General features: G+C 43.8%; 1 protein-coding gene across 1 annotated transcript in view; it reads left to right on the plus strand.

The window, feature by feature from the left end:
* Positions 1–13,005, plus strand: part of MID2 (midline 2) — a 258,983-nt gene that overhangs the window by 231,073 nt on the left and 14,905 nt on the right. Inside the window, exon 8 of the mRNA XM_060756327.2 lies at positions 1,549–1,710. Within this exon, the coding sequence (XP_060612310.1) occupies positions 1,549–1,710 (162 nt within the window). The remainder of the gene's footprint in view (positions 1–1,548; positions 1,711–13,005) is intronic.

Raw genomic sequence — 13,005 nt, forward strand, 5'->3', positions numbered from 1 at the left:
GTGACGTGTTTTCAGTGGCTTTCCAAAAGTGTTCTTGCAAGTCCTTGCAAAGGTGATAAAAGCATGTATTGATGTGACCTCCAGCCCATTATCCTCCTCCATATTAAGGCTATCTGGCTGTGTTGGATGACACCTCCAATGATCTCCAGCCAAGGAAGACATTAGCTCTGATGCGTAAGGCGGATGGAAATTATAATGCACTATAGCTGGGGTTTGGGGAAGCTATAGTAATGTGTAGTCTGCTATTTTTGTGTTGGGCTTTAGCTCAGCAGGTTAGCCACCAGCTGTAGTAAATCTTGCCAACCTAAACGTTGACAGTTCAAAGCCCAGGCCAGGGTGAGCTCCTGGCCTTTATTTATTTATTTACGACATTTATATGCCACTCTCTCACTCCGAAGATATATAGATAAAGGTAAAGGTTTCCCTCCTCTCCTACCTTCTCTCCTTCCTTCCTTCTCTACTCTTCTTTCTTTCCTTCTTTCTCTCCTTCCCTCCTTCTTTCCCTCTTTCTCTCCTTTCATCTCTCCTTCCTTCCTTCTCTACCCTTCTTTCTTTCTTTCCTTCTCTCCTTCCCTCCTTCTTTCCCTCCTTCTCTCCTTCCTTCCTTCCTTCCCCCTTTCTGTGTATGAGTTTTATGTGTGTATATGCATATATGTGTATATGTGTGTGTGTTTGTGTATATATATGAGGTTTTGCACATGCGTTGTAATTTTGGGGTGGGTGGGGTTCTTTGCTTTTTAAGTCCCTTCTGCTATGTTTTTCAGTTTTTTTATGAGTGATGGTCACTCATTGGCCCGAGAAGTGTCTTGTGTCCAAATTTGGTGTCAATTCATCCAGTGGTTTTTGAGTTATGCTAATCCCACAAACGAATATTACATTTTTACTTATATAGACTAGCCGTCCCCTCAACGCGTTGCTGTGGCCCACATGGGGGTTCTGTGTGGGAGGTTTGGCCCAATTCTATCATTGGTGGGGTTCAGAATGCTCTACGATTGTAGGTGAACTATAAATCCCAGCAGCTACAACTACCAAATGTCAGGATTCTATTTTTCTACCAGTGTTCACATTTGGGCATATTGAGTATTCGTGTAGAGTTTGGACCAGATCCATCATTGTTTGAGTCCACAGTGACCTCTGGATGTAGGTGAACTACAACTCCAAAACTCAAGTTCAATGCCCTCCAAACCCTTCCAGTATTTTCTGTTGGTCATGGGAGAACTGCGTGCCAAGTTTGGCCCAATTCTATCGTTGGTGGGGTTCAGAATGCCCTTTGATTGTAGGTGAACTATAAATCCCAGCAACTACAACTCCCAAATGACAAAATAATTTTGAGTGAAGGACATACATTGGGTTGTTAGGTGTCCTGTGTCCAAATTTGGTGTCAATTCATCCAGTGGTTTTTGAGTTCTGTTAATCCCACATACGAACATTGCATTTTTATTTATATAGATAAATGATAAATACTGTAAATAAATGGGCAGTTCACTCTGATGCATAGCCATGAATTTCACGTGTCCTCTGTGCTTTTCTCCTTCCTTCTTTCTGCAGGTTTATACAATTCCATGGACAGTTGGATGATTGTCCCCAACATCAAGCAGAATCACTACACGGTGCATGGGCTGCAGAGTGGCACGCGATACATCTTCCTCGTCAAGGCAATAAACCAGGCTGGCAGCCGGAACAGTGACCCCGCCAGGCTCAAGACTAACAGTAAGTGCCTCCAGAACTGGGTTTCCCCCCCATAAATACACACACACTAGTTGCCAATAGGAAGAGCAATTCACAGTGTGAATGGTTGAATTATATGGGTTTTTGACACCGAGGTGTCATGGTATGACATCGAATTGTGCCTTTGTGCACCACTCTGAGTCCTGTTTGCGGTTGAGAAGGGCAGGATATAAATATGGCAAATAAATAAGTAAAGAAGCCATTGAAATCCACAAGCATGTGGACAATTTCAACAGAAAGGAAGAGACCATAAAAATGAACAAAATATGGCTACCAGTATTAAAAACCTCTAAAATTACAACAGCAAAACAAGAGAGAGGAAACAACCAGGCACAGATTAACACCTCCCAGCAAGAGATTTCCCCAGGCTCAGGCAGGCCTTCAAATGCTAATGAAGGTGATCAGTTGAAACATTCACACCTAGCTGCAGCAGGGAAGAGCTCCTTGGCCCACCCCAGCCATTCCACAGATACATAAACCCATTGTCCTAATTCCAACATACCTCACTACCTCTGAGGATGCTTGCCATAGATGCAGGCGAAACGTCAGGAGAAATGCCTCTAGAACATGGCTCTATAGCCCGAAAAAACCCACAAGAACCTATATTTTGGAGTGTCATTACTGATGGTAGGAGTTTCTGTAAGTAACTACTGCACACAATGTAAATGGGGGAAAATGTAGGCAGTAGGCATGTGCAAATAAATTGGAAAGCCTTGCAAAATTCGTAAAATGCGTACATATGAATCGGTATCAGAAACATGCAGGAAAGATGAATGTGTGTATATGTGTGTGTGAGGGGGGGGGGAGAGGAGAACTTAGTAATAAAAACACTCACCAATAATGTTTGTTTAGATTCTTTTTAATATATATATATATATATTATTCAGGGATTTTTTTCTACAGCAAACATGGGGGGGATGTAGACTACTACTACTACTACTACTACTACTACTACTAATAATAATAATAATAATAATAATAATAATAGAAATAAAATGTAAAGTCTCCAGGTTAAGCACAGGTAAATAGGGGATGGGTTAGGGAAGGGTGGCGGAGGGGATAGAATAGGAAATTGGGACTGGAAAAGGGGGGTTATTAGGGGTTAATCTAATTTTTGTTTAGATTCTGTAACATTCGGATGTCTCCCAAAGTCCATTCAATTTTCAGTATAAACATTAAGCAACTTTGGTAAAGCCAAGAAAACATTAAAAAAAAAAACCCTACAACAACCTAAACATAAAAGTGTTTTAAAAACCAATCTTGATTTTCTTTGGTCCAGTCGCCATAAGGAAGGCACTGGGGATGAGATTAGCAAACTTGGGCAGGAGATTGAGAACACAGAATTCTTAGAAATTTAGTTTGGGAAGGCCAGGCCCTCTGTAGCAGAGAATGCAAAAGGCCCCACCCTAAACTATATTTTCCAGAATGCAGTGCTCAGCATCAGAAATCCCAATGAAGTTTTCAGCAGCCAGCCATTTAGAGTCAGTCTAATAAATTAAAATGTAATGTTTGTTTGGGGGGATTAACATAACTCAAAAACCACTGGACGAATTGACATCAAATTTGGACACAATACACCTATCAGGCCAACGAGTGACCATTACTCATAAAAACACTGAAAAACACAGCAAAAGAGAATTAAAAGGCTAAAAAATAAAAATATATGTTACAATGCATGCGCAAAACCACATACGATAACATATACACACACACACACATATATATATACATACAGAACACATATACACAGACTGGGCCACAGCAACGCATGGCAGGGAATGGATAGTAATAAAGAATATTATTGAATCTGCAAAGAGGACTAAAGTAAGTAAATAATAGTATAAATCTGTGCTAAGTTGAAGTTATGTGGTTGTGTGTCGTAAAGACAGACAGACATTCAAAAGGATTGCTGTTGTTGCATTTTGGGGGATACATTGATTTTGTCTAAACTTTTCAAAATCCCCAAAAATCTGTAGATCTGAGAATCTTTCTGAAACTTCTGGGGACTGATGCACCGGTTATCTTGTAAAAGGTAAAGGTTTTCCCCTGGCATTAAGTCCAGTTGTGTCTGACTCTACGGGGTGGTGCTCATCTCCATTTCTAAGCTGAAGAGCCGGCATTGTCTGTAGTCACCTCCAAGGTCATGTGGCCAGCATGACTGCATGGAGCACTGTTACCTTCCCGCTGGAGCGGTACCTATTGATCTACTCACATTTGCATGTTTTCAAACTGCTAGGTTGGGAGAAGATGGGGCTGACAGCAGGAGCTCACACCACTCCTTGGATTCGAATCTGCAAGTTTTGGTCAACAAGTTCAGCAGCTCAGCAGTTTAACTCGCTCTTGTAGTTTTTTTTAAAAAAATAGCTTATAAAAACTTTGAAAATTTGCCAAAAATCTATTGATACGTGAAACGTTCTGAAATGTGATGGGTTAATAAGGGTAACTGTGTTTTACCATTGTAGCAAGTTTCACTTCAATAACTTTAAAAATGAAAGGACCCCCTGAAATTTCCCCAATCATTGTAATTATGCGCAATTACTGTAACAAAATAGTAACTAAATTTCATTACTCTCGTTATAGTAACAAATTTTTCACTTCCTATACTGTAGAAACAATTTAGAAACAAAATATCAGCGCCCCCCAGTTTTGTAATGACTTTTTAACCATTTTTAATGGATCGCACACCCCTAGTAGACAGCTCTTCTGTTCTGCATTAACCAATCAGTTGTAACAAGCACCATCTCTACCAGGAACTGATCTTTTGAAAATCTAACGTGTACTGACCTTTTTATTCAATAGAGAAAAAAAATGAAATCACAATGCCATGATTCGCCGTTGGGAGATTTCTTGTAATGAATCAAATCAAAAATTATTTTTAAGTAACCTTTCCATCTCTGCAAAGACCCCCTGTGACACCCAAGCCAGTGGAGGTATGATTAAAGCAGTGCCATTTCCCTAGAATCCCCGTTGATTAACTGGCTTTGTTTATATGTCACCTGCCTCCTCCCCCAAAAACATTCAGGAAGGCTGACAAACTAAAATTTCAAATTAAAAATATAATTTAAGTAAGAAGAGCAGATTAAAAACATACTGGTCTCAGAAAGAATTGATTTCAGCTTTGCTGGAGGAGGACGAAAAGTAGGGAGTGTAGACTGCCTTAGGAAGGACTTCTGGAGCCTGGGAATATCTTCAAAAAGTGGAGCAGAGATAAAGACCTTCTCGGAAGGCCTTCAGACATAGAAAACATAGATATAGCTTCAACCCAAGCAGCTTAGAATATTTGGATCAGAAACAGGGTTTCAAATTGTACCTGGAAACAGACCGGCAGGCACCAAAGTGATAGGACAGGTGATAACTAGGCTTGTGCATTTCGGCTGAACTTCGATCTGTTTCTGCTTGCTGGATACCAGTTGACTCCCATTTCCATTTTTGCACGCCTCCAGAAAACGGGCGGATAGCCAGATAAGCCATTTTTGGTCTGTAGCCAATAAATGTGGCCAAATGCAGCCCATTGATGGCAACGGGGAACTTTCGAGGGTCCCCTTTCCATTCCTGGGACCCTTTCCTTTTCCCCTTCAAGGGAGACTGGGTTTCAGCGACAGAGTTAAGAAAGCACCCTATCCAGCTCATTATGGAGGGGGGTGGACTTTTAACCTTCCTGTCATTTTAGGCATTGTTTGTCCTTATATCCTTCATTAAGACCTGGATTAAAAGCATCAGAGTTAAGATACCACTCTTTCTGCGATTCTATAGAGGAGACTGGGTTTAATGCTTCGTTAAAAGCTGCTTCTGGGTTGTTGTAGGTTTTTCAGGCTATATGGCCATTTTCTAGAAGCATTCTCTCCTGATGTTTCGCCTGGATCTATGGCAAGCATCCTCAGAGGGTGTGAGCTGTTTCTACTCTTGAGGAGAGGTGCTGCAGGCAGGCATGCATGCTTTCTCACCCTGCACATGCCACACAGCTTTCGGAGGCATTTTAAGGAGGCCCAGGAAAGGAAGAGCGATGACATGGAGCTATGCTCCCTGGGCTTCCTTTAAAAAGCCCTCTCTTTTCTCTACTGCAGGCCCTGCCTGGAGTGGCACACTTCAATCTCCTTTCTTCTTTTAGTTTAATGCTTCCTTAAAGATGTTTCTACTTTCTACTCTAGAGGAGAGGTAAATAGGTGGTGGTAGTTATTATTATTATTATTACTATTACTATTATTATTATTTTACTGACACAAAAGCACAGTATGTCACAGCAAATGAGATCTCTATGCTGGATTTCGTATCACAAAATCACAAGTCAAACACTTCCCAAGCATCTAGGACTGTGTGATGTATTTTCGAATGATGCGTGCAGATCCAAGTAAGGTGGCCTTTTGCAGTTGACAGATCGCGATTTTGTCAATGTTTATTGTTTACAAATGCCAGATGAGATCTTTTGGCACGGCACCCAGTGTGCCGATGACCACTGGGGCCACCCATACTGGTTTATGCCAGAGCCTTTGCAGTTTGATTTTGAGGCCCTGATAGCAGCTTGAAAGTCCCACGGTATTTTTGCGTGTTTATTTTCCGCTACCTTTGCAGATTTATGATTCCACCAATTCTTTACTGCTGGTACTTGTGACATAAGTTGCAATGAATCATTTAAGCCACAGAGTTGTGCCTTTGTTTGTAGTCTGTCTGTGCGATTTTCTTGCAACAGCTGAGGATATGATCCATGATTTCATCAGCTTCCTTGAACAGTCTGCATTTTGGGTCATCAGCTGATTATTTCAGTCCTGGCCCAATTGCATTTATTCTGATGGCTTGATCCTGGGCTGCAAGAATCAGGCCTTCTGTTTCCTTCTTCAGTGTTGCATTCGTGAGCTATAACCAGGTCTTATTATTAAATAATTATCATTATTTAATTATTATCTTTAGGCGTATTTTCTGAAGGAGAGGAAGGGAAGGAGAGAAAAAAGCAAAAACTCTCCAAGCCTCCAAACACACACGTGCGCACCCCACCCCACCCATTTGTTCCACATGTCCCCAACTCCCAGTCAGTCTCACGTGGTCCCATTATGGACAGGAAACCATGATGGCTGGGCCCTTGCCATTACGGCCTTCTGAAGTAGCTGAAGAAACTGAAGGAAATGGCTAAAAACAGATTCGTATTCAAGCCTAGTGATAACGTGCTCCCTGTAATCACATACTCTGCTCTTTTGAACCAGCTGATATTTCCAAGCAACTTTCCATGGCATCCTCACATGCAGCATGTTGTAGATAGTCCAAATGGGACCTAACTCGGGTAGTGCTCATTGTGTTCAGATGAGACATCTCCAAAAACACGAGAAGTTGGGAGTATTTTAGTTTTAGTTGTGCAAACATCCTTCTAGCCACCTTCTAGCCACCAGAGTCAAAGGGTGTCCTAAGGAAGAGGGAGCAGGCTTGTTTCCTGTTGCCCTGGAGACTAGGACTCAGTAGAGCCATGGGTTCAAATTCCAGGAAAGGGGATTCCACTTGAACATTAGGAAGAATTTCCTGACTGATTGGGTTTGAAAGCCATTACTTGTTATGCCATCTACAACCCAGGTTTCCTGTAGCAGAATAATATCGTGTTGGGCTCGATATTCTAGGAAAGAGGGATCTTTTATGGAAGACTTCCACCCTGCAATATTCCATGTCAGAATGTTGAATTTGTGCTGGTCGTCCTGACTGTACAACAACAGTGGAACTCTCTGCCTCAGAGTCCAGTGGAAGTTTCTTCCTTGGAGGCTTTTAAACAGAGGCTGGATGGGTTGTTGTAGGTTTTTTTCGGGCTATATGGCCATGGTCTAGAGCAGGGGTCCACAAACTTTTTAAACAGAGGGCCAGGTCACAGTCGCTCAAACTGTTGTAGGGCCGGATTATAATTTGGAAAAAAAAAAAACACGAATGAATTCCTATGCACAATGCACATATCTTATTTGTAGTGCAAAAAACACTTTCGAACAATACAATAATTAAAATGAAGAATAATTTTTATCAAATGTAAACTTATTAGTATTTAATGTCTTGCCAGGCCATCAAATGCTAATCAAGGTGATCAGTTGAAACATTCACACCTAGCTCCAGCAGACAAGAGTCCTTTGTCCCACCCTGGTCATTCCACAGATATATAAACCCATTTTCATAGTTCCAATAGACCGTACTACCTCTGAGGATGCTTGCCATAGATGCAGGCAAAACGTCAGGAGAAAATGTCTCTAGAACATGGCCATATAGCCCGAAAAAAACCCTACAACAACCTTATTAGTATTTCATTGGGAAGTGTGGGCCTGTTTTTGGCCGATGAGATAGGATTGTTGTTGTTGTGTGCTTTCAAGTCATTTCAGACTTAGGTTGACCCCCGGGCCATAATTTGAGGACCCCTGGTCTAGAGGCATTCTCTCCTGACGTTTCGCCTGCATCTATGGCAAGCATCCTCAGAGGTAGTGAGGGCTGTTGGAACTAGGAAAAAGGGTTTATATATCTGTGGAATGACCAGGGTGGGACAAAGAACTCTTGTCTGCTGGAGCTAGGTGTGAATGTCTCAACTGACCACCTTGATTAGCATATAATGGCCTGACAGTGCCTGGAGCAATCTTTTGTTGAGAGGTGATTAGATGTCCTTGTTTGTTTCCTCACTGTTGTTGTGCTGTTGCAATTTTAGAGTTTTTAAATACTGGTAGCCAGATTTTGTTCCTTTTCATGGTTTCCTCCTTTCTGTTGAAATTGCCCACATGCTTGTGGATTTCAATGGCTTCTCTGTGTAGTCTGACATGGTGGTTGTGAGAGTGGTCCAGCATTTCTGTGTTCTCAAATAATATGCTGTGTCTAGGTTGGCTCATCAGGTGCTCTGCTATGGCTGACTTCTCTGGTTGAAGTAGTCTGCAGTGCCTTTCTACAGTCTACAGAGGCTGGATGGCCATCTGTCGAGGGTGCTTTGATTGTGCTTTTCCTGCATGGCAGGGGGTTGGACTAGATGGCCTTTGTGGTCTATGATTCTAGGACTCAATTAAGTCTTCTAGTGGAAGCGGAACACTTATTGATCAATAGAATAAAGAAAACAAATAGATAAAAAGGACACATTGTGCAGGAGAGCCATACAGGCACATTCATTCATTTCATTAGGCGATCCCTCATTGGACGAGTAAGATGGTCTTCCTTGATGACTATTTTTGTGGGTTTGTAGGTGGCTGTGGAGCCCTATTCTTGACCCGCATCTTCTCCCACAGTGAAGGCATTGGTTTCCAGGTGGAAGGTGGTCCCGGTCGGGGTTGGCTTGACGCGCCTTCCTCCTGCCACGTTTCTCTCTCTCACCCTCCACTCGTGCCTCTTCGAATTCTGCAGCACTGCTGGTCACAGCTGACCTCCAGCTGGAGCTCTCAAGGGCCAGGGCTTCCCAGTTCCCAGTGTCTATGCCAGAGTTTTTAAGGTTGGCTTTGAGGCCATCTTTAAATCTCTTTTCCTGTCCACCAACATTCTGTTTTCCGTTCTTAAGTTCAGAGTAGAGCAACTGCTTTGGGAGATGATGGTCAGGCATCCGGACAACGTGGTTGGTCCAGCGGAGTTGATGGCAGAGGACCATCGCTTCAATGCTGGTGGTCTTTGCTTCTTCCAGCACGCTGACGTTTGTCCGCTTGTCTTCCCAAGATATTTGCAGGATTTTCCGGAGGCAGCACTGATGGAATCATTCCAGGAGTTGCATTTGACATCTGGAGACAGTCCACGTTTCGCAGGCATAGAGCAGGGTTGGGAGGACAATAGCTTTATAGAGAAGCACCTTGGTATCCCTACGGATGTCCCGGTCCTCAAACACTCTCTGCTTCATTCGGGAAAATGCTGCACTCGCAGAGCTCAGGCGGTGTTGTATTTCGGTGTCGATGTTGACTTTGGTGGAGAGATGGCTGCCAAGGTAGCGGAAATGGTCAACATTTTCTAATGTTACACCATTAAGTTGTATCTCTGGCATTGGGGAGGGGATGGCTGGAGACTGCTGGAACAGCACTTTGGTTTTCTCGATGTTCAGTGACAGGCCAAGCTTCGTGTATGCTTCTGCGAAGGTGTTTAGATACAGGCACATAATAAGCATCAAAAATAGCGTCTTCCCAGCCTTGCAGCACTTCTGTGTCTTTAGGAATCCCTCTCGCTTCCTCTCCTAGCTTTGATATTTCAATCCCATCTCCTTCTGCACCGTTTCCTGGGTGTTGGAAATGATTTATTACCTCCACTTCTCCCTTCACTCCTTGGGCAGCACAGTGTGCATGCAAGATAAAAACCGTGTCAGATCCCACCCAGGGTTTCGGGAGAACTACTTGAGCTTTGATGAAAAGCAAGCCTTAGATCCACTCCCCCCTTTTAATGAAACCATTATTATGGTTCAGAAAGTACTGCTTAGTTATTTGTGTGGGTTCTCAAGAGGGGGAATTGTTAGGATAAGCCAAGCGCTAATAGACACACACACACACACCCCTTGGAGAGGTATTGACTTGTTTCAACACACTGCAAGGAACAAGAGGGGATTTGGGAGGGAGGGGGCTGCCTATTCTGTCAGTCAGCCACCCTAAGTGCCTCGTTTCACAGGGAAGTGCCATTTGCTAGATTAAGCCCAATGTCATTGGGATGCTTTGCTGTGGGTTTGTCAGCCTTTGACTTCCTACGCTTGTCACATAAGGAGCAGGTACTGCTGAGAAGTGCCACAGAAGTCTCAACTCTGCTGATTACATTGCCAGCTTGTAATAGAGTCTGTTAACAGAAGCGGTGCCTGCCTCCCCCAGTCCTCCCTTTCTTGTACCAGGAGGATTGCCTAACTGTTGCAACACGTGGTATCTTCCACCCCAAGGGAGTAGATCAAAGAGAGAGTTCCCTCCGCAGTTAGTATTGCTGTGCTCAGATATAGGCCAGACTAGTAGCTAAAGGGGCCATAACACTTAATGTAGGAAACAACTGCCAAAGGAGTTCCAGGACCCCGGAGCCCCCTTTGCCAATTGCAAATATTCCTTAATTACTTACTTAGACGATCCTTCATAGCTCAAGGATGATGGTCCTCCAAATGTAGTGTCTTGGCAGTGTGTCCGTAGGTGGCTGTGGAGCCCTATTCTTGATCTGCATGTTCTTCCACAGTAAGGACATCAGTTTCCAGATAGAAAGAGGTCCTGGTCAGGGTTGGCTTGACGTGCCTTCCTCTTGCCACTTTTCTCCCTCCATTCATGCCTCTTTGAATTCTGTAACACTGCTGGTCACAGCTGACCTCCAGTTAGAGCGCTCTGAAAAATCCTGCAAATCTTTTTGGAAGACAGGCGGACAAATGTCAGCATACTGTAAGAAGCAAAGACCACCAGCATTGAAGCAATGCTTCTCTGCCATCAATTCCGCTGGACTGAATGCGACATTGTCTGAATGCCCGATCACCATCTCCCAAAGCAGTTACTCTAATCTGAACTCAAGAACAGAAAACAGAATGTTGGTGGACTGTAAAAGAGTTTTAAAGATGGGTTTAAAGCCAACCTCAAAACTGTGGCATAGGCACTGAGAACTGGGAAGCCAGGCAAGAAATAATCAGGGCCAGTTAACACCTCCTTCAGACATGGAGCAGCCAGGCTTTGAAACTTCAGGGCTATTCAATGCTAATTGAGGTATATATTTATCGTGTCATTATCAACCAGACAATTGTATTACATTTTTAACAAATTTTTAACAAACATACAAAACAGAGTTTGCAAGCTTGGTAGTTGATTAAATGTCCTTTGACCAGTATCTGGCCACGTGGAGTGCCTCTGGTGTTGCCGTAAGAAGGTCCTCCTTTGTGCATGTGGCGGGGCTCAGGTTGCATTGCAGCAGGTGGTCAGTGGTGTTCTCTTCTCCACACTCGCATGTCTTGGATTCCACTTTGTAGCCCCATTTCTTGAGATTGGCTCTGCATCTCGTGGTGCCAGAGCACAGCCTGTTCAGCGCCTTCCAAGTCACCCAGTCTTCTGTGTGCCCAGGGGGGAGTCTCTCATTTGATTGAGGTTCTGGGTTTGAGCCTGCCACTTTTGGACTCTCGCTTGCTGGGGTGTTCCAGCGAGTGTCTCTGGAGATCTTAGAAAACTATTTCTTGATTTAAGTCATTGACGTGCTGGCTGATATCCAAACAAGGGATGAGCTGGAGATGTCTCTGCCTTGGTCCTTTCACTATTGGCTGCTACTTCCTGGCGGATGTCAGGTGGTGCAATACTGGCTAAACAGTGTAATTTCTCCAGTAGTGTAGGGCGCATACACCCCGTGATAATGCGGCATGTCTCATTAAGAGCCACATCCACTGTTTCAGCGTGGTGAGATATGTTCCAAACTGGGCATGCATACTCAGCAGCAGAGTAGCATAGCACAAGGGCAGATGTCTTCACTGTGTCTGGTTGTGATCCCCAGGTTGTGCCAGTCAGCTTTTGTATGATATTGTTTCTAGCACCCACTTTTTGCTTGATATTCAGCCAGTGCTTCTTGTAGGTAAGAGCACGGTCCAGAGTGACTCCCAGGTATTTGGGTGTGCTGCAATGCTCCAGTGGGATTCCTTCCCAGGTGATCCTCAGAGTTGGTTGTCCTTACTGCTTTTCTGTTCTTGAGATGAAAAGCACATGTCTGTGTTTTAGATGGGTTAGGGATCAACCCGAAGCAACCAGAAGCTAATTGAGGTGGCCAATTGCAACATTCACACCTGCCTCCAATAGACAAGAGTTCCTTCTCCCACCCTGAACATTATTCCACAGATATAAAACACACTTGTGTAGTTTCCAGCAGATCTCACAACCTCTGATGATGCCTGCCATAGATGTGGGCGAAACATCAGGGAAGAATGCTTCTGGAACATACAGCCCAGAAAACTCACAGCAACCCATTCTGGTTTATCTGTCCTCACCATGCATCGTGCCTAAGCAATCTGCCATCACTGTTGAGTCCTCTTTTCCAGAAAATCCCCCAAAACCCGGAGGCTTTCTAAGATAACATTCCAGTAGCCTTTGTTCACAACAGGAGGCTTTTTAAGTCTGAGACTTCAGAGCTCCACCTGAACACAGTTGTAGGCTGCCAGTGTCACTTGTGGACGTGGCTGATTTGTCTCAATAGACCTGAACCCACGAGCAGGCTTTTTCCATAAGCAAGTATTGCTGCATCTGGTGGGAGATCAAGCCTGCAGCTTCCAGCATCTGCATCCTTTAGGCCTGCATGGCTGCATCACATTGCCCCCCCCCCCCCCCATTCAGATTGGGAACTGTCTGAATGGAGAGGATAAAACTTGACTCCCATGAACTCCAAATG

The sequence above is a fragment of the Anolis sagrei genome, chromosome 10 (genome assembly GCF_037176765.1).
Source record: "Anolis sagrei isolate rAnoSag1 chromosome 10, rAnoSag1.mat, whole genome shotgun sequence".
In the NCBI taxonomy this organism is placed as follows: domain Eukaryota; kingdom Metazoa; phylum Chordata; class Lepidosauria; order Squamata; family Dactyloidae; genus Anolis; species Anolis sagrei.